This window comes from Amphiura filiformis, chromosome 3, assembly GCF_039555335.1.
Source record: "Amphiura filiformis chromosome 3, Afil_fr2py, whole genome shotgun sequence".
NCBI classification, from domain to species: domain Eukaryota; kingdom Metazoa; phylum Echinodermata; class Ophiuroidea; order Amphilepidida; family Amphiuridae; genus Amphiura; species Amphiura filiformis.
Genome location: NC_092630.1, coordinates 56,169,365 through 56,193,020, shown reverse-complemented (window position 1 = coordinate 56,193,020; position 23,656 = coordinate 56,169,365). Strand labels below are relative to the sequence as shown.

General features: G+C 36.7%; 1 protein-coding gene across 1 annotated transcript in view; it reads right to left on the bottom strand.

Annotated features, from left to right (window-relative positions):
* Window positions 1-8,877: 8,877 nt before the first annotated feature.
* LOC140148787 (uncharacterized) overlaps window positions 8,878-23,656 on the bottom strand; it is a 66,391-nt gene continuing 51,612 nt past the window's right edge. The window contains exon 4 of the mRNA XM_072170861.1: window positions 8,878-9,139. Coding sequence (XP_072026962.1) covers window positions 9,077-9,139 — 63 coding nt within the window. The 3' untranslated portion in view covers window positions 8,878-9,076. The remainder of the gene's footprint in view (window positions 9,140-23,656) is intronic.

Below are 23,656 nucleotides of genomic sequence, written 5' to 3'. Positions count from 1 at the left end.
GGAAATATATAAGGAAGATAGGTGTATGAGTAGGCGTTATCGTCTGACTTAATTAACCAAGATTTACTGATATTGCACATTCTCCTTGACACACAATTTTGTATTCAAGTATTTCACAAATCATTTTTATCAAATTTTCATCCCAGAATAACTACTGTGATATGATCTGTGAAAATTGGTGACATTTTTAATTTTTGAGTTTTGTAGACAAAAAACATGGCAATTTAGAACTGTTTTCATTTTGTGCCTGTAACTTGAATATCAAAACATATGAGCACAGAAGGGCTAAAAAAATAATAGCCATTATTATCTTTATAAAACAAAATCGAATAATGCAACATGTGAAGGGTTTTCACACCACAATTGAACATTTTGAGTTTAGACTAATTTAACCTGCAGATAACTTACAAGCGGATCTGGAATTAAACCATATTCGCTGGCGTAGTACACGTAAGAATAAGACCGTTGCTAGGTCAACTTTCTTTGTTACGAACCACTGATCGAAATGATCACAACACAAAGCCTATGGCATATCATAATTCGGAACAGGTGTATGAGCCCAGGCTTGAACCAATAATCAATGGTTACTAACGTGCACTATGACCGTGAATGGCATTACCACTTGCACTAGACGTTCGCCTTTCGTATCTCTTTCCTTGTTGGAAAGGTATAACGTTGAGGAGATAGGAACATGTACAGAAGATCCGGGACCTACCCTGCCATGTTTGGCTGAGTAGCGGTACATGAACACGGTCTTTTGTGCCTATGTAAATTAGTCATTGTGCAAAGCTGTGTTTATACCCAGACTGAATCATTGTCGCTAACTACACAAGTTATGTGTGCAATTTTAGAGAACGTTGACCGACAGAGGGTGTCAATATAGGCCTACGTGTCGCTTTTGAAAAACAGCGAATCATGCGCATGCTCAACAGGCAAATACGACGGCGATTTAGTACACTGACCATGCGTGCGATTCAGGTAGCGATTGAGTATAAATGCATCTTTAGAAATGACCGGCGATTGTGTGTTCTCAAGTGGGTTTTATCATGTTAATTAGTGACCTCGATCAAGCATTGAAATGCTGTCATTTTTTGTACTGGATCGTTCAAGCATCTCCAACAAATTTTTCAATGTAAGTGCCTCTGGCCCTAGTAGAAGTAAAAACGGATACTATGGCCAGAGTTCTAGGGCTAACTTGCACTCAAAGATGTGCCTGTTGCCTGTTACTTGGAGTGCAAGATTGCTATACAATTACGCTTCAGATACTTCCATTTTCAAACAAAATATATCCCCTTAAAAAAGCCTGCCCAGGTGTAGATACAGAGTGCACAGTTTTTGCTTTTTATTGGTACGTTAATGGGGAGTGGTGAATTCAGAAGAACTACTAGTATAAGTTTATTTAGTATAGGGCGATTTCATGAAAGGTCATCAGTTCAAATATGCCTCCAGAAGACATGATGCATGTGCACGCATCATGTCTTCTGAAGGCATATTTGAACTAAAAACCTTTCATGAAATCCCAGACATGAAATAGCCCTATAAGATGGAACATGACCATGTTCATTTTCCATGTATACATTCATAGTTTTATATCACAAAAGGACATGTCAAGTTGTAGCAACATTCACTATAGATACCGCATATTTTCCAAAAGTTTTATACCATTTGACCTTTGTCTCCCCTGGGGAACCTGTGTACTTTTCCAAAGGTCATGTGCCATCTTATAGTACACAAAATAGTAGTTTAGTTAACCCTAACCCTACCCGTGGTTTTTGTGCTATCGGAAGGGAAAGAAGGAGCGAAAAAGGAGAGAAGATGAAGAAGAAAGTCACTTGGCTTTTGGATTGAACCTGGGACCCCTCGCATGCCACGCAGAAGATCCCCAGCATGTAGCTACACAGGTGACGTTGGCCCGCCAGCGATTCCCTGGGTATATATGACTTGGTCTGATTGCGTCATCAAGTCCCGTGGAATGCATGCACGCAGAGCGTTTTTAATAGTGAGCTTTAGTGAGTCCTAGTTCTGTTAGGGTTAAACAGGACATGACGCAACACACTGGCCGTGGTGGGGCTCGACCCGCAACCTTTCGATTATGAAGCTCACGCCCTAACCACTAGGCCTCTGTTCTTCGCACAGATACCAACATAACACATGGAACCCCAATAACATGCATCCTGCCCTAGTCCCATACATGATTTTGGTCATTAAAGATTTAGGGGACTGCAGAAAGATTCATATTGATTAGAACCAAGTAAATGTAAACTGGACAACAATTTCAAACTCAATTATAACAGCATAACAAATAAAAATCAGAGACTAAAGAGATTCAGATTGTTCACCAATGGGCAAAGTCCCAGGGCAAAGTCCCCATGCTTTGTAAGCTGAGGATTTCGCCAACTCATGAGAACCAATCATTCCATTGTGCTTACCTAACAAATCACACCTTCACATCATATCCTATCATGTAAGGGACACACCATTAGACTACAAGGTGGTGGTTAGGAAGTTTTGAAAAAAAACTTCCCCCACTACAGAGTTATGTACGTCATCCAGCAGTGGAGCTCCTGCGCCCCTCCGCAGAACTTCCGGTAGTGGATGTTCTGCGCGTCAGCGCAGAGAATCCACTGTCGGAGTTGCTGCGCTCGGGCGCAGTCCCTTATAGGTAACGGTGGATCATTGCTGCGCTCGGGCGCAGAACGTCCACTGTTGGAGTATCTGCGCTCGGAAGCAAAATAATAGATGTTCTTATTATAATAACGGTGGATCATTTCTGCGCTCGGGGGGCGCAGAACATCCACTATATAACCGAATTGACAGCAAAATAATAGATTTTCTTATTATAATACTGGTGGATTATTTCTGCGCTCGAGCGCAGAGAATCCACTGTCGGAGTTCATGCGTCGGGCGCAGTCCCTTATAGGTAACGGTGGATCATTGCTGCGCTCGGGCGCAGAACATCCACTGTTGGAGTAACTGCGCTCGGAAGCAATATAATACATTTTCTTATTATAATACTGGCGGATCATTGCTGCGCTCGGGCGCAGAACATCCACTGTTGGAGTTGCTGCGCTCGGAAGTAAAATAATACATTTTCGTATTATAATACTGGTGGATCATTGCTGCGCTCGGGCGCAGAGAATCCACTGTCGGAGTTCATGCGCCCGGGCGCAGTCCCTTATAGGTAACGGTGGATCATTGCTGCGCTCGGGCGCAGAACATCCACTGTTGGAGTAACTGCGCTCGGAAGCAATATAATACATTTTCTTATTATAATACTGGCGGATCATTGCTGCGCTCGAGCGCAGAACATCCACTGTTGGAGTTGCTGCGCTCGGAAGTAAAATAATACATTTTCGTATTATAATAACGGTGGATCATTGCTGCGCTCGAGCGCAGAACATCCACTGTTGGAGTAACTGCGCTTTCGGAAGCAAAATAATAGATTTTCTTATTATAATAACGGTGGATCATTGTTGCGCTCGGCGCAGAACATCCACTGTCGGAGTTGATGCTTTCGGAAGCAAAATAATACATTTTCTTATTAGGCCTATATTAATAAATATACATGCGTATAATAACTAGTATTGGGCCTATTATAACTCCAAATTGAAAGCAAAATAATACATTTTCTTATTGAAATTACGGCGGATCACTTTCGGAGCTTCTGCGCTCGGAAGTGAAATAAATTATTTTCTTATTTTATTAATAAAATATAATTATGCATGCGTATAATAACTTAACTCCGAGAAGTTTATTGCTATAGTATAACCAAATTGACAGCAAAATAATAGATTTTCTTATTATAATAACGGTGGATCATTGCTGCGCTCGGAGCGCAGAACATCCACTGTTGGAGTAACTGGGTTCGGAAGCAAAATAATAGATTTACTTATTATAATAACGGTGGATCATTTCTGCGCTCGGGCGCAAAGAATATCCACTGTTGGAGTAACTGCGCTCGGAAGCAAAATAATACATTTTCTTATTAGGCCTATATTAATAAATATACATGCTTATAATAACTAGTATTAGGCCTATTATAACTCCAAATTGAAAGCAAAATAATACATTTTCTTATTGAAATTACGGCGGATCATTGCTGCGCTCGGGCGCAGAAAATCCACTGTCGGAGCTTTCTGCGCTCGGAAGTCAAATAAATAATTTTCTTCTTTTATTAATAAAATACAATATGCATGCGTATAATAACTAATATTTTCTTATTATATTAATAAAAATAATCAATATAATAGATTTTCTTATTATAATAACGGTGGATCATTGCTGAGCTCGGGCGCAGAACATCCACTGTTGGAGTAACTGCGCTCGGAAGCAAAAATAATGGATTTTCTTATTGAAATAACGGTGGATCATTTCTGCGCTCGAGGCGCAGAACATCCACTGTCGGAGTTGATGCGCTCGGACGGCAAAATAATACATTTTCTTATTAGGCCTATATTTATAAATATACATGCGTATAATAACTAGTATTAGGCCTATTATAACTCCAAATTGAAAGCAAAATAATACATTTTCTTATTGAAATTACGGGCGCAGAAAATCCACTGTCGGAGCTTCTGCGCTCGGAAGTCAAATAAATTATTTTATTATTTTATTAATAAAATATAATTATGCATGCGTATAATAACTAAACTCCTAACTATAACTCCGAGAAGTTTATTGATATTTACTATTAGATCTGCGCTCGAAAGCAAAATAATGGATTTTCTTATTAAAATAACGGTGGATCATTGATGCGTTCGAGCGCAAAGAATCCACTGTCGGAGTTGATGCGCTCGGAAGCTAAATAAATTATTTTCTTATTATATTAATAATATATTTTTTATTGTAATAGCTCTACGGAGAAGTTGATTACTATTAGGCCTATGCATGCGTATAATAATAACTATAACTCCGAGAAGTTTATTGATATTTACTATTAGGTCTATATAATGCGCTCGCAAGCTCAGATTATAATAAAACTTATTATATTAGCGCTACGGAGAAGTTTATCACTATTAGGTCTATTGGTCTTACAAGTTTCATTTCTTTACTGTTTTCTTTTTTCTTCATTCTTTTTTCTTCATCTTTTTTTTTTTTTCGTTCACGTTTCCTTGTCGGTACTTCTCATGTAACCGCAAATAATTCCTATTCAAATATAATTCTGATTGACACATGTCCACTTGCAATTCGGCCTTTGTTAGGCACCAGATAAGTAGGTGTCATTTTGTGGTTAATAGATAAAAGGAACCGATAAGGCCGAAAAAAGAAACCCTGTTCTACGGGCGGACGGACCTTTCAAGTAGGGTCGGCCATTTTGTTGTTGTTGTTTTTTTGGAAATAACTGCGCTCGGAAATAAAATTACATATTTTCTTAGTATTATAATATCAGTGGATCATTTTTGCGCTCGAGCGCAGAGAATCCACTGCCGGAGTTGCTGCGCCTGATGGGCGCAGTTGTAACGGTGGATCAAACTAAAGTGTTTATAGGCCAAGTTTTATGCATGTAGGCTTTTTAGTAATATGGTACGAAAAACCAGAGATGGTAGTCGATATAAATATTATGAGCTTATTAATAGCTTTCGACGTACAAGAGATCCGAGATGGATATTTGTACTGCTATACTTGGTCTTTTATTAATGTACAGAAAAGGTACATAGATTCGACATGTCGAATTTATTTATGTTGAATTCTAAGCATGGGTCATAAGAAAAATCTAGACCTACATATACAGGCAACTGACGAAGGAAAAGATTCCAGAAACGTGTTATTGCTTAACAGCCTGCATACAGCTGGCAAAACACGTCTTGCTAGCTGTATGCTTTCTAGCAACGGTTTTCAGAATGTCCTAAATTGGATAAAATCAAGTTGATTACCGTTATGAGTGGGAACTTTGTAACAGCTCTAGAGGCGAGAGATTGCATTAGGGCTTTAGCGGTTTACCGATCTTTCTAGCCCTCATGGGCCTATATAAAACAAACTCACTTGGAGTGTTTAGTTGTCGTATGGGAGTCGCCAGCCTCGGGCCTGCCGGCCCTCTTGCCTTGCTGTTTTAGTGTTAATTTACAATTTTAGTCTGCTGACGAGACATTTTTACTAAAAGACAGCGAAGTGTTCAATTGGTTGAGTAGAAGATTGTTTTGGAAATTTGGAAAGAATTTGAATGTTTTGAAGGATTTGAAACAAAATAGGCTTTAAAGCCTGTGATATTTAGATGGTTTATTTAAATAAAGACAATTTTATATGCATGTCTGAAGTAATACTACTAAGTTTCGAGAGATATGAGTAGTATTAGATTTCTTCAACATGACCATATAAAGCTATACTACTATTCTAATTCAGAAGAAAAGAGTAGTATATTTTGGGAAACACGTATAGTTTCCTTAGACACGTTGAAGAAAGTAGTGTTTTGATATATATAATATATGTATCATAAAATGTTTCGTTTCTCAGGTTTTTATAAGTTTCACAAGGTGAGACATATTTCGGATATTTTCTTTTATATTTATACCCTTTTGTGGTTTTGATTTTGGACTGGATTCAGGTTCTGACCATGGGCCCGTTTTTTCTTTTAAATTTATAATGTATATTTGTTGTTTTTGAACGCACCGCTGGTTAGGCGTGTGCCACTGATACAAAAGTGTATGTTCCAATGAATAAATAAAATAAATATACTAATAGCAATAAACTTCTCGGAATTAAGTTATTATACGCATGCATATTATATTTTATTAACATAATAAGAAAATAGCGTTTGTGATTTCCTTATTCGTCTATATATCCTGATATATCGTAGTCCTTGGTGTAGCCTAGCTGCCGGCGACATGAAACCACGTTTATCGGTTCCTTTAATCTCTAACCACAAAATGACGGCCCATAATTATCCTCTGCCGTGGATTTAAAATTGACATTGATCTTCGCTTATGCTAATTTTTGGACCCCCTCCGCTTGTTTGGGAATCCACCTACTTATCTGTTGACTAACAAAGGCTTAATTGCAAGTTGTCATGTGTCAATCAGAATTATATTTGAATAGGAATTATCTGAGAGAGCAATTGCGGTTACATGAAAAGTACCGACAAGGAAACGTGAACGGAAAAAAAGGAAAGAAAAAAAAGACAAAAGAAGAAAAGAATGTAGATGAAAGAAAACAAAAAATAAACGTAAAATGAGAAAAAACACATTATATTATATTAGACTCTAGACTCTTTTTTTTTTACTTCCGAGCGCAGTTACTCCAACAGTGGATGTTCTGCGCCCGAGCGCAGAAATGATCCACCGTTACATATAAGGGACTGCGCCCGGGCGCATCAACTCCGACAGTGGATGTTCTGCGCCCGAGCGCAGCAATGATCCACCGTTATTATAATAAGAAAATCTATTATTTTGATTATTTTTTATTAATATAATAAGAAAAAATTAGTTATTATACGCATGCATATTGTATTTTATTAATAAAAGAAGAAAATTATTTATTTGACTTCCGAGCGCAGAAGCTCCGACAGTGGATTTTCTGCGCCCGAGCGCAGCAATGATCCGCCGTAATTTCAATAAGAAAATGCATTATGATCCACGCATGCATATTGTATTTTATTAATAAAATAATAAAATAATTTATTTGACTTCCGGCGCAGAAGCTCCGGTAGTGGATTTTCTGCGCCGAGCGCAGCAATGATCCGCCGTAATTTCAATAAGAAAATGCATTATGATCCACGCATGCATATTGTATTTTATTAATAAAATAATAAAATAATTTATTTGACTTCCGAGCGCAGAAGCTCCGGTAGTGGATTTTCTGCGCCCGAGCGCAGCAATGATCCGCCGTAATTTCAATAAGAAAATGCATTATTTTGCTGTCAATTTGGAGTTATAGTTATTATAATAGGCCTAATACTAGATATTATACGCATGTATATTTATTAATAAGAAATTTTACTTCGAGCGCAGTTACTCCAACAGTGGATGTTCTGCGCCCGAGCGCAGCAATGATCCACCGTTATTATAATAAGAAAATATACTTCTCCGGAGTTTAGTTATTATAAGAATGCATATTATTTTTATATTAAGTTATTATAAGCATGCATATTGCATTTTATTAATAAAATAAGAAAATAATTCACTTCCGAGCGCATCAACTCCGACAGTGGATGAGCGCAGAAATGATCCACCGTTATTATATAATAAGAAAATGTATTATATTGCTTCCGAGCGCCGCAACTCCAACAGTGGATGTTCTGCGCCCGAGCGCAGCAATGATCCACCGTTACATATAAGGGACTGCGCCCGGGCGCTTTTTTTTTGAATGTTGAGCGCAGAAATGAGACCTTAGCTTTATAACTACAAGATGTTTTACCGTTCTGTAGAGGGTCGCCACTTACTCCGACAGTGGATGTTCTGCGCCCGAGCGCAGCAATGATCCACCGTTATTATAATACGAAAATCTATTATTTTACTTCCGAAGCGCAGCTTAACTCCGACAGTGGATTCTCTGCGCCTCGAAAGCGCAGAACATCCACTACCGGATGTTCTGCGGAGGGGCGCAGGAGCTCCACTGGTGGATGACGTACATACATGCACTACATGAGCAAAACGAAAACTTTCCCTACCAACACTAAAAAACAATAACAAAACTTCGCCGGCTTTGACAGCAAATTTTTTTTCCCGACCCCAACTTCCTAACCCCCCTTGAAGTCTAATGGTGCGTCCCTAATGTGCCGTCACATTATATGTGATAGAGCATTGGGTGTCTTTGCATTTATGCAAAAGGCCGTAAAAATATGCGGTATGTGCATAACAGTTTTGTATGTCCCCCCTCCTTGGAACTAGGACTTTGCCAGTTGGTCATGGTCTGTACATAGACCCTTGCTTATAGTCTATGGTCTGTATATTATAAGTTTATGATAAAAATATTCAATTTTAATACAAGAGTTGCTTTGGCTTCAGGGTCTAGTCAGACTAGCATCCTGACACCAGGTTGTACTGTTTCTATTTATTGCACCACTACACGATGGATCCAAGTCAGTGAATGTATCTTGCAGACAAATAAAACACTTACTCAACACCAGAGTGCTTTAAATTATTCACACTTCAACAGTCTCTGGAGCAAAACGCAGCTTGGGTGGATCATTACTAGCTGTCGTAACCTGCGGAGAAATGGAAAACAGACAGACATTAATAAATAACCGGTTGAAATATGTACCAATTGTTTCATAGAGGGGGATTAAGGTTGGTAGATAAGTGATTTGGCTTTGAGCAAGATCTTTACGTAATAAATATTACATCATATATGTCTGTTTGTAATTGTAATATTGGCTACAATCAGTAAATGTATAATTTTATGTGATGGCTTTGAAAAATGTAACCCCACACTCTGGGAGGGCTCTGCTGGGAGAGGGTGGCTCAGTGATTTTCTCTCCTTTATACTTTTTTAGCATTGCTTTGTTGATATTCTTTTATTACAAAAATGATACTAAGTAATATTATTGAATTTGTTTCTCTTCTATTATATTGGCAAGTAATAAATTCATAATAATTTTGAGAGCCAACTACAGGACCAATTATAAAAATTATTGGTTGGCCACCTTTAGGTATTAAGCTTAACTACCATTCAAACTATGGAAACCATAATATTCCCTCCAGGCTAGAAATAATTACTTATTAGCGAGTTTTCAAAAAATAAAGAAATTTTTCAATTTCCATCAAACCCTAAAAATTTTCAATTTCCATGAAACCATAAAAATAAGTGTAGTAAAGATAAATCTTAAATTAGTTATATTCTGTATGGTTTACTGTTGAATTGAAAAAATAGGATCATTATCTGATGCATTTAAATTGCAAAGGCTCATATTAATCCTAACAGCTTAAGGGCTTTTTGGTGATGGGAAGGGAAAGTGGGAAGGAATAAAGAGAGAAAACAAAGAAGTTGTTTGCTCTGGGTGGGATTCGAACCCGAGACCCCTCGCAAGCCAAGCACTGGGTCGGCTACACTTTGCCACAGGTCTTGAGCTTCGCTTGCCAGCAAAACCGTGCCTATATATCACTTAAGGCGATTGCGTCATCACACCACGTGGGATGCACGCACGAACAACGCATATATCAAGTAGTATTTTGTAGTACCTGGTACTCCTAGGGTTAATGTATGTTGGGTCTGTGGGTATACAAAGTTGAATGGTGAAAAATTTTGTTACCCAAAAATGGCTTTTTTTACAGAAAAAAATGGCCATAAATCCATATTTTGTGGCTTTAAAGCCTTAAGGGATCTAAAATGAGCGTTTATTGCGTTTCGACAGTATTTTTTGTGGGACATGAGAGCACCTCAGACCTATCGAATTGCATTCTGAATACGAAGCATGTCTTTCTGATATCAAATAATTTACATTTTTTGAAAATCATAATATAATACAAATTTTATGACAAAATATAAAAATTTGATATTTTTCAAATTTTTGATATATAACAGTCCTCGAAGTAAATTATATAAATCTAATGATATATTCTTAAAGTATATGTAGCAGGAGGAAAAGCCGACGGTCAATTGAAAATTTGGACCTTTCATATTGAAGATATGGATTTTTTCCCAAAAGACCTAATTTTTTTGGTGTTTTGGGAAAAAAAATCCATATCTTCAATCTTAAAGGTCAAAATTTTCAATTGATCGTCGGCTTTTCATCCCACCTACATACACTTTAAGTATAAATCATCAGATTTATAAAGTTTACTTCAAGTACTGTTAAATATCAAAAATATCAATTTTAATGATTTGCCATAAAATGTGTATTAAATTGCTAATTTCAAAAATCAAAATTATTTGATATCAGAATGACATTCTTCGTATTCAGAATGCAATCGATATGTCTGATGTGCTCTAATGTCCCAAAATAAATACTGTCCGAACGTTCATACCCCAGCCCTTAATGTACGATCTTTTTAAATTTTTAGATTTTTCTTTTTTTCTTCTAAAATGATAATATGCAATCATTATGAAAGTTCCCAATACATTTGGACGCTGAAAAAACATTGGGAATTTGCAAAGAAACAACATCATAAACTTCACCTCTATCACTCGAAACATCTCGCACTATTTGGATTACAACGAGCACGGCCTCAGAGTTTAAAAAGTTTCCTCACGCGGCCAGTTTGGAGTTACGCTCCCTCCACATGTGGAGGGAGCGTAACTAAGCTAGTTTTGTACAAGACTAGAGTTTGCCATCGTGGCCGACATAAAGTCATAATCTAAAAAATTATGACTTTATGTCGGACCAACAGAAAATCGTCCCGTTTTACTACAAATAGGACGAATTTGACAGTTTGCTCATAGATTTAAGTTAGAACATGTGTAAGTATTACAAATATGCCAAAAAATCGGTTTTGAAAAAAATAAAGGTAAATTCTGAAAAAAGATCGTACATTATGACTGTGTCGGTGGCTGTATCGGCTACGGTGTCATGCTCAGAACTCCTTGAAAATGATATAGGATGTGTGTATTGATGAGAAAACCTTACTTGCCAAGTTTTAATTTTTTTTTTTCCAACAAAGCGCTTTTTGAGTTACGCAATTTTTGTCATCTCAAAATCCCATTGAATTACTACAGGGAAGGGCTTTTGGCACTTTGCCAATTTCTCAAAATAGCAACATTTTTGAAAACAAAGACTTTATTAAAACTGATTTTTCTCTCCTTTATAGCAGTTGTATATAAAAGTTTTAAATTTCATTTTGCTGCCAATATATCACAGAATAATACAAACCAAGTTTATTTTCTAACTTAGTGTTACCTAAGTATATATTTAACAGGAATGTTGGTACTTTTTTATGATTTTTTGATTTTTTCTAGAAACACTAAATTACCTAAATTTTAGGATTTTTTTAGCCAACAGGGAAGGGTGCTATGGTTACCAAACTTTTAGGGATGGTATGGTAAATAAGATTAATATCTAAATTCTCTCGTCAGTTTTTTCCAATTAAGTGTTTCTATTTTAATCTACAGTGTTTTGAACATTCCTTAAAATTAAAAATGGAAAAAAATAATTTTTTTCAAAAAGTAAACACTTTATCCAAAAAAACTGACGAGAGAATTTAGATATTAAGCTTATTTACTATCCCTGAAAGTTTGGTAACCATAGCTCCTTTCTAAGTGGGCAAAAAAATCAAAAACTGTCAAAATTAAGGGAATTTTCAAAAAATAAAGAAAAACATAAGAATTATTACAATTCTTATAAGACTCTTAAAATAGGTAGGGAAAATACTTTTCTTTGTTATGTTAAAGATTTAAATGAATAGGCCTGATTGATCAGACACAGGAGCTATTTTTCTGCAAGGGTGTTGTATCCGAGGCAGCTACCTTAATGGTGCAAGGTATCAGGTTTAAAATAAAAAAATCATAAACTACAGACATGACATAATACAATATTTTTCATGGTTATTTTCACCCCTAAATACTTTTTTCACACTCTCGGCAGTGAAACCGGGTCAGATCTCGAAGCCTGTCAAATATGGTATTTGATATATGGATACATAATTCTGATTTGATGTAGTGGCTATTCTGCTGATGTTCCTACCTTAACGAACTGGTTTCATTTCCAGATTCACCGTCATTTAGTAACAATAATATGTTTTTACAATTAAAGGAGTATTTCGTGATCCTAGCATCCTCTTTTAATGACATTTTTCAGAAGATATCCATGAAAAAAAGCTTATTCCCAAAATTTCAGATGATTCCCATTTAACATTGTGTTGTAATTTCGTTCTGGAGTACCAGAATGTAATTCAAATTTCATGATATTTTTGCTAAATGAATTAATCTGCAAGAACTTTTTTTCTAGAATAGTGGGGGGGGGGATGATGCTGTGGATCATGAAATGCCCTTTTTAGTGCAGAAATGTCAACAAATTTTAAAGGCCACCTGCGAGTAATCATGATACACTTTCTTTCTGCTAATTTGTCAACATTTTACTTTACCATATAAGCAACATTTTGTGGAATCGTGTGATATCCAAGGGATGGCATCTGATTACTACCTCTGGCTAGCTGAGAACCTCATACATGCAGACAGTCCCATACAATTAGCCTAAATAGCTTCATCTCACATACAGGATCGACTCACACATTTTATGGGCTTTTTTGTAAAACGATTGTTACGGAAACGCTTGTACAAAAGAATACACCTGTTTCCAGACATGTTTCTCTTGATAGTTTTATATAATTCATCTTTATTTTTTCATTCAAATATAAAGGCACTGACACACACACAATCAAAAATTTGACATTTGGATCCGTAAGCTTCTGTATAATGTTGTATGGTAAAGGTCTTTTGGACCTGAGGGTGTTGCAGAGCATTAAATATTTACTATTGGGCAAGTCTGAAAAAAAAAGTCTTTCCTCAATTTCAATTAAGCAAGAGGTTTGCTGCTTGGAAAGCAATTCATAAAAAACATCTCCAGATGACTATACAAGTGTAGACAATTACACCAGTGGACATAACAAATTTATACTTCTATTAACATAGGCTTAAATCTGGAAAAATACATCTCATCTAAAGGAATTTGTACCTATTAAACTAGAACCAATTCTTGAGAGGACTCAGGCTCAGATTTTACAGTCAATGAGACCTAAAAAATTGTTTGATTGGCGCGGCGTAACACACAAAAAAATAGGGTAAGTCGGTCGTCAATCTTGGAGAAGACTTTCATAGGAAACCTGCATCATTTCATATACGTCTAGCCCTTTTCTATTCACAGATTATCCATTGTATTCCTTTTGTTTGAGGTTCGTTGCCTCGACCATTACCTTGAGTAATGAAGGCAGCTAGCTGCCCAGAGACCGTTATCAACACAATAGCTCAAGATAACGGTCTCGGGCAGCGAGCTAAACAAAAGGAATACCATGGACATTCTAGAAACACTATGGAAAGGATCACAACATACATGTAGAATCTGAGTTGGTTACTAGTCTCAGATATAATTTTGGAAAAAATGCATTTACAGCTCGATTTAAATGCAAGTGTTACATGGCAAGAGAAAATTATAGAGGGCTCCTGCAGTCCGTATAACAGTAATTCATATAACACCACTGGTGCTCAGTTAGATTTATGCAAATTAAATTTTAATTAGCATAACGAAGTAAATATTTATAAATAAAAAGTAACCGTTTCGTTAAATGTAAACTCAGTACATGTATATAAACTTGCCATTGGTTTTTAGAAGGGAATCTGCCTTTATCCTTGCCCAACCCAAAACGCTCAACGGTCCATGCAAATTAGCTGCTAGGCAAGAACCCCCGGGAATACTACCCGACCAGGGGAGCTTCGCAAACTAACCCGCGGTACTCATTACAAGTCTAGAGGTGCAAAGCCTTACTGTGAACTACCCATAATGGGGAGCACCATTGGACACAACGTTACTAGGTCTTTCAAATATCTGCTTATACTCACATTTTTCTAAGATATAAATTTCATGGTGTTGAACCAGATTGTAGTCCAACTCTATATAATTTGCATTATTCATTAATCATTTGAATAACAATGGTCACGGGTGAATAAACTCCAGCGGATTAAAGCAAGTGAATAATCTACCAAACCACTTCAAATACAATTGTCAATTGAGATCAATTCTGTATTGATTTGATTAAATCACTTGCATTTGTCATTAAATAGACTCTCACGCAGGACACATGGGAAGAATATTACACTATCTCGAGGTGTTTTTTTTTGGGAAAAAACCCACAACTTTTACAAAATAATACATCAGTTTTTTCCATTTTGTTTTTTGGAAAATGAATACACTTTTACAACAAATTCGTTTTATTTTTGTTTCGCCAGATATGTAAGATAAGCGGTTCAAAACAGGCCATTACCATAGATAATCGGTGTTTTGTTGAGGTATGGTGAGCATGTTAGTCGCCGAAGGCTTGACCCTTCGGGTCTCGCCTTCCGAGCGACTAACATGCTCACCATACCTCACCAAGACACCGATTATCTATGGTAATGGTCTGTTTCTCACCCTTTATCTACTACATCATCTCCCATTTGGTTCTATAATTTGGTTCACCTCAAGTTCGGTAGTGGCGTACGTGCGTATTTCACTGAGGGCTTCACTGTAGCTTTGCATCATTATCTGTGTACGAGGCATAATGGATGCGCAACAACCGGCAAAACAAATAACACTGAAACACTTTCTCTATCTCTGGCTTTCTACATTGTATCTTATGACACGCAGTAGCTCACAAGTACGTCATATAAAACAAAAGGGATTTCATGGAAAGAACAGGAAGAGCATCCAATGTCTGCCTCATTTCCATCCAATATTATATAAGGCTTCCAATTTGCAGTTAAATCATATGTAATTCCAATGTATGGCAGCCTCAGTTCAATATTACAAGCAGTAGTGGGATCTCTGCACTCCTGATAGCGGAGTAAACGGGAGCAATCGATACAACAGGAAGAATCACTGAACTGGCGACACACAGATAGCAATACCACGCCAATTTGATATTTTATCATCTTATCCCCCCCCCCCCACACACTCAACAATATAATAACATGCATGGATTTTGACCATCAACAACACTTAACTTGTGATATAGACGAATCCGACAAGCCACATTCCTACACTTCACTGGCGGCCATAGCTGGGGGCCATCCATCCATTTTACGTGACACCAGTATCGTAGGCGTGCAGCGTTTACTGCTCCTGTGACGTAGCGCAAGTGCTACACGCTCTGATGCGCTTGTGATAGTGGGCGTCTTGGATCAAAATCCAAACAAACTAAGCTAGTTTGGCCCGGATGGCCCCCAGCTATGGCCGGCTTAATCCTGACCATCACTTGGCTCGTCGGATTCGTCTATACCCATGGTCATGTGACCAAAATTAGTCAGTCACTTACAATCAGGATTATAAGCTATTAAAATAATGAATAATGTCATTTTGGTTCACTATTTTGGACAACCATTCGGATTTTAAAAAATACTTAAAAATACTTTAAATACTAGTATACATTTTTACAGTATAATGAGTATTAGGCCTATATGGATATCCCGGGGGTCACTCCCATTGTGGCCTGTACACCATCCGCGATAATGAAAACGCGTAAAAAGGGTAGTTTTTCGTGGATAAGCACGATACGCGCGTAACGCATTTAGGGTGTCAAAAACATGAAATATTGGAAAAAAAGGGTAGCAAAATTGCAATTGCTAATACACGGAAATGAAATTTATGGTATGAAATTTGATGCAAGGAATAAAATCCCTGTTTAGGGTATTGTTTTAGCCCAGGGTTAAATCCTTGTTTAGGGTGCTTTTCAAAAGTTGATTATCGCGGATGGTGTACAGGCCACAATGGGAGTGACCCCCCGGGGATGGATATTTAACTACATTCCATAATAATTATTATAGATTAGCATCAATGTATACTAATTATATTGATGCTAATTTATGCTAATTATACTAATTAATAGTATAAATAAGCATCAATTTATCAATTAGAAAATTTTTCTTATTCTTTTTAGATGACAGTGGAGTGTTAGATAAGTACTCACCGTTTACAAGCGGTATTTGCTGTAGAAGTGACATAATTAATCGGATTAACTACCATAGCAATAGATGAATACAATTTTGAATATATCGCCAGAGAGTTGATATTCTTGAGAGGGCACTCTATTCATGTGGCTTCTTTTCCAACGCTAAAAGATCACTTAATTTTGGTGGTTTGCAAATGAAAAGTGTCCGCACTATCGATTGATTACGTAACTGTTATGAATAATTTATTAGGTTTTTCAATGCAATCGCCTCGACCCATTAATACATATTATCTGTATTATCAAAGTACTTGGAACAGCTCTCCGGTGAGTTCACTGAACTACGCCCTAATGTTGATGGAGTTTTAATGGCGTTAATCCTCTCCATACACAGATGAACAAATACAATAGATGAAGGTCAACACGTATGACCTCCTGTGTGACATGTTATATGTGATGTACAAAAACCTGAATATCATAAAGATCAGTATTCGTTTGTGCATATGAACTGCACATTTACGTTGCTAAATATTACTCATCATATATAATGACAAATATTGGTATTATGACAATACGGTATATACATTGTATATAAAACGACTAATAGATCCTACTATCATGGCGTCAGGTCAATGTTCATCATATCCCGTATGTTTCTTAAAATTCATTCATATTTGAGACAAATTGCTGTGCCCATTTTATAGGTGCACAGGTAGATCCGTGTTTTTTAATTTTCATTTCCTTTTAATGAAAGAATTAAGGTTTTCCACTGCACGGGGCCACAAGGGTGATACTAATTTTAATGCTATATTTTCAAAACGAATACGTGTTCCCGATTGGCTCTAAAGCGATTTCACAAAAAAGGTATTTCTAGTACAATGCAGCGTCGGACTCTAGCTGAGAGCGTAGCCTAAGTCATTATAGACTCCAAAAGGGCTCTCCATACACAAATGAACAAACACAAGGAGGGTAGTCTCCTCCGTGACCAGCTTGATTTCGATGGAGCGAAACCAAATTGGCTACAGAGGAGACGGGTAATTTTGCCATGCAAATGAGGTGAGTGTCATAGCCCTGATATCGCCCTGCACTACAACATTCACACAGTATCTATGCTTTGAACCAATGACAAAGAAAGGTTGATCACTCGCACCTGGAAGGTTAGTATCTTTGAAAAGAGCGGTATTGTATTCAATCTATGTTTGCTGACATACACAAGTAATAATTGGTCAATCTGCTTATACATGTAGTGCAGGGCGATCTATTCAAAAATTGTATTCACCTATTGCTATGGTAGTTGATCCAATTTATTAAGTAACTTAGCCAGCATATAGATGTATAAACATAATACATGTGTACATCCAACCAGTATTAACTAATGATTATATAGAGCAACACAAAAATAAATGGAAAACTGCAGAGTGCAGACTGAAGTAAAAATAATTTGCCAACATTGTTTCAGACTTCGGCTGCATGAATAATCTTTTCTTGGTTTCTCAGCAAAAAAAGAAATATGTGACAATAATATTCCTATAAAAATGTGCACAACCTATGAAAAACATATTTATGATAAAAATGATTTAGTATCTCTAGACTTTTGAACAGAACATTAAAGCTGACAACTATTATAGCATGCAAAAGGATAACATCCCATGCACACTGCGCATTAATGGGATTTCTTAGTATAAATGTGACGCCTAGTATTCATGTATTGTGATCCTTCAAATATGATTTTTCGTTAAAATGAGATTAGTGAAGAAGTTTACTGAAATGTCACCCTAATAAAATTTTCATCCAGACATAATCTGATCTTTCCACATCTATTTAAGCTGGCTTGTTGATAAATTAAACAGAATATCAAAATGTATAAATCACTGATGTCTGTCTTCCTGGGGTATTATCTCTTTTCTTATTCTCTTCTCAGTTATAACTTTATTATCACTGTTACTACCCTAATCATAATCCTAGCCCTAACCTCTTAAATCCTAACCCTAATCCTTACCCTAAACCTAATTATAACAGTAATAAATTAATTTTATTATACACTAAGCCAAAAAAAAAGAACGTATCAAGGTCATATCTTAAAATCCTGTCCATCAAAATGAACCAAAATTACACACAGGAATTAATACTTCAATACTCCATCCACTCTAAACACAAGTCAGTAACCAAGCAGTTGTCCAACTGACACAACAGCAAAATGCACTGACATGGAACAGCTTCCTGGACCACATTTACAGTCCAATACAGGCACCCAACACAAGAAATCTTTGAGAATGTGAACAAGGTCCTTGCACAGATGGTAATTCCCAAAGAGTAAGTGGAATAGTATGGAGCAAGACCTGTTTCTTAAAGAAAGTGTGTGAAAAGCAGAAAGCAGCAATGTTTTGTAAATTATCATCTGTTCAACGATTCTCATAGAATATAGTGTGACCATCCCAATTGTTCCCCAATTTAGTTGTAAGTTTGTGATATTCAACAGCAACATTATTTTTACAGTTCTTCAACTCACAAATATTTTATTACTTTGATTATTTTATTATTTTAGAGGAGGGAGACCAAATTTCAAATATTAATACCATCTTGCAGTGCATGCTCCTATTTCTCCATCTGCAATTAGGTTTTGAATTACCATCGCAGAACTTTTTATGGATCTAATAATATTGCAATCACAATACCCACGTCTATCGCTGCCTACATATTAACCAGACTCTTTTATAATAATCCTATCTTGTGTTATCGAACTCAAAATGTCAGAATATATGACATCCGTGTAAGCTGACGATATTATTCTAACGTGAGGATAGGAATGCACGATATGGCAAACGTAAACATAAAAGCTGGCAATTATGGTTTGAGAATCAGCGTGATATCCAAGGGATGGCATCTGATTACTACCTCTGGCTAGCTGAGAACCTCATACATGCAGACAGTCCCATACAATTAGCCTAAATAGTTTCATCTCACATACAGGATCGACTCACACATTTTATGGGCTTTTTTGTAAAAATGATTACATGTAAGGAAATGCTTGTACTAAAGAATACACCTGTTTCCAGACATGTTTCTCTTGATAGTTTACAATGGCACTGACACACACACAATCATAAATTTGACATTTAGATCCATAAAGCTTCTGTAATGCAGTTGTAAATGTGTCTTGGACCTGAGGGTGTTGCCAGAGCATTAAATATTTACTAGTCTGAAAAAAAGTCTTTCCTCAGTTTCAAGTAAGCAAGCGGTTTGCTGCTTTTAATATGGGTATTACACAGGGAAGCAATCAATAAAAAAATACCTCCAGATATCTACTTGTATATCAGTATAGAGTAGATACAGGAGTAGACTATAACCACAGTGGACACAACAAATGTTTATACCGTATTGTCTGTAATAAACGCCCCCCCTTTAATAAATGCCCCTCCAATTTTTCTGTGAAAAATGCAAACATTTCCATGTTATATCGTGTGAGTAAACTTAAAACTGGCATCAGTCATGTCAGTCTTGTTAGTGACAATCACTAAATTGCATGTGCACACGAAACCTATTTTGACTCCCACTTCCATCAATTCCATTGCCTAATTATGGTAAATTTCACCAGAGTCTTGCTTGATGATGCACTTACGGGTGTAAATTTGTTGCATTTACCACTTAAAATATCATTCTCCACTTTTCCGTGAGCGCCACCATGGTATAGTAATACTAATAGTATAGTCGTAAAACCCTCCTTTCTACAGGAGCGCCATCGAGAAATTTAACCTGATTTTTGAGTTTTTTTCACTGACAATTCACCTTTAATAAACGCTTCCCTTTTGGAAAAATGCAATGCTCCCCGGGGCGTTTATTACAGACAATACGGTATTTATTTTTACTAAAGAATTTGCAAGAATATTTAAATCTTTAACAAATCTAATAAGCCATGATTGATCATCTGTATAAACAGGAGTATGAAATGTGAAAATCATGGATCATTGAATGGATCATGATGATAATATTCTTACCATTGAACTCTTAAGTTAAATTGATTGCTGAGTAGATCTTAAAAGCTCTTAAAATAAGGTTTAACTTGGTTTCAATCAAGAATAAGTTCAAGAGAGAACTCTGTCTCAGACTTCACAGTCAATGACCGGACCAGGGCTTGGACTTGAACTAATGCGTTCATGGATGGACTCAGAGGTGGTGGGATGGACTACAACATTGAATTCTAGACACTCTGTATAGTGTTATCTAGCATCAAACCATGACCACAAAGGATTCTATTGTCATGTTGTGTGCATGATCATATAAAACCAGCACAGAGACTCCATTTGCAAAAAAATAAGTGCATGAAAACAAGCTAATCACTAACAGAAAGATGCACAAGAGGTGTATTCCTAAATGAAATATCTAGGCTTTATATAATACAGCATTAGTTAGCTTCACAAGTTTCCAATTATTTCACCTGAATTTTACACTCGATGCACTAATGGGATAGATAGCATTACTCAATGTAGTCCTTATCGCACCACTTACTCAAACATGATGGCTCTTGATTGGCATGGAACGTGCAGCACTTACAGATTTATCTTGCTGCTATCATGTTCATCATTTCATTAATAGTACTCATTTGATTACAAATTGTATGCAATGAAACCTCTCGCCTGTCTACTAAGGTGATGCTGTACACACCACCTGTTGCACTGAATGGATAAATAAGGATGCATGTTTGAACAATAGAATCTGTCTCAACTTGATATTGGCAACTCACAGGCCCAATTTAATTAAGTACTATTTTGCTTTAAGCCCTCCAAAACTTGAAATAAACAATCTAAACATGATAGCATGTTATAACAACTCTAAGTAAAAACCGTGAAGAATAGGAGTAGTTACTCTGAGCACAGACCCTAAAAAAAGGGTCTGTGCTCTGAGTTTCATGTCTAAAGGCGGTCGTCATGGAGAAAATTTGGCTGGTACCACCATCCCCTTGGAATGGGATTACAAACAAACACACCCCCTCCCCACACACACACAAGGATGTAGCCAGCGATGGGCGGGGGCAGCCCAGACGAATAATTTGTAGACAAAATGAAGATAGAAAGAATGAAATTTTAGTTCAAATCAGCCCCTTTTGGACCAGGTTTCCCCTCCACGGGACAAAAAAAGGCTACAACACACAAATGCAATGATGTGGAGAGTACATTTTACTACCAGATTTTGAGGAACTCATACATACATGGCATAAAGCGCCATTTCATAAAGGCCACGATAACTCAAGCATTGCACAGCTTTGCACAGTGCTACACCCTGGGTGCTACACAAGATATTGTGTGTGTTTTAGCCCACTTGCAGCTATAAGGCAATTTTTTGAGAACTAAAAAAAAACCTGTGGAAATGGCAAAGCGAATAGGGCTAAGCACTATGATGGCTTCACTGTAGTTTCACATACTTATGTGCTACCGGTACTCCTCTTTTGCAAAACACCAAGAGTTTCTAGAATGCTGTTAAAATAAGACATTTTTTAATGCTAATTTATTGCACATTCTTGGGAAGCGTGGTTACCTTTTTGAAATAGCCGAGCGAAAGGGTTTTCAATGAAATATTTTTTGTGTCAAAACTGAAGCATCCTCTGTATAAATGAAAATATGAATATTAACTGCACATCATATATAACGATTTGTGATACCCAATTGTGGCACATTTGATGTCGTTTAAGACGCAGAGAATTTTATTTCAATTTTATATACACCAAATAAGTTTTTTAATTTAGTGAGAATGACAACAGGAAAAACATTGATAATCCTATGTAAAAATGACATTAGACCCCGCCAAAGATTACTGTTTCGTTTTTATGGTAATTTATCTTTTATTTCCTGAAATAAAATTTGGGGTCTAATGTGGTTTGTTTATATAAATGATAAAAACATCGACATGTATACAAGAAAAATAGTAGGCTCCATATACTGACCCACATGTATTATACTGAGTAGCGCACATGCAGCCCGGCGAGTCAAAATCGATTATGTATTGTGCATGTGAGAGGCCCATTTATTGTCAGATTTCTGTATGTAGAACACGCAGTTATTAATAATTGAGCGCTATAATACATATTAATGTTTTTAAGCAAATAAAATTCGAAATATGGTACGCTTTTCTGTCTTTGCTTGTCACCTGGTAAGCCTATGTTAAAGTTGCGATTATATGTTCAAATAAGTTTCAAGATGGATACAAACAAGTCAGGTAGCCGAGCGGACTAAGGCGCTAGGCTCATTCAGATTCCATGGTAGTGGTACGGCGTGAGTTCGAACCTCACCTCTGCCGAACTTAATTTTTTTTTTATAGAATTTTATAATTCCGATTATTAGGGTAATGTGGCTGGGAGAATTTATGTATGGCGTAGGGAGGAGTGCTTTATATGTGCATGGGTTTGTGAGACAAACCTTCCTTTTTTGGCCTTAGTACATAATAGGGAGAGAGGGTTATCACAGTGCATAGAGAATATGGTATCAACAGCGCTCAAATTTAGTCTTGCATAGTGATGTATAGCATCTGTCATATTGAGAACACCAGATGGATACATGGCCTATGTGTGTCTGTTTCTTTCAATTTCAATAAAAACCAAACAAGCCGATATTTGCACAGAAAGTGGGTCTACATCCGGTTTGGGGCATCGTAACATAAGCTTCACAATTACAAATTACGATGATGGTGCTAATCAATGTTTTTGATCAGCCCAAAAGTATCAACAGGCTTTGCAACTTAGCTTCATCCACAACATTATGGCAATGTTTCACTTTCCCAGAGCATCTCCAAGAAGTTGTGCGCATAAAATATTTTCTATTTTATTCAGATTTTACATTTTAAAATGGTATTTCATGATCCACAGCCTCATCCCCTCACTTTTCTCAAAAAAAGTTGGGATTTTTATACCACTGGCAAACTCTAGCTACATAATGTTTATGTACAAAAAGTTTCTTGCAGATTAATTTGTTAGTAAAAATATCACCAAATGTGCATTACGTTCTGGTATACCAGAACGAAATTACAGCACTAGCCGCCTATGGAGCAGTTTAATACACATAATCATGCATAACTCGCAAATGCAAAATTGGAATCAACTGAAATTTTGGGAATAAGCTTTTTCCTTGGATATCTACTGAAAAATGTCATAAAAGAGGAATCTA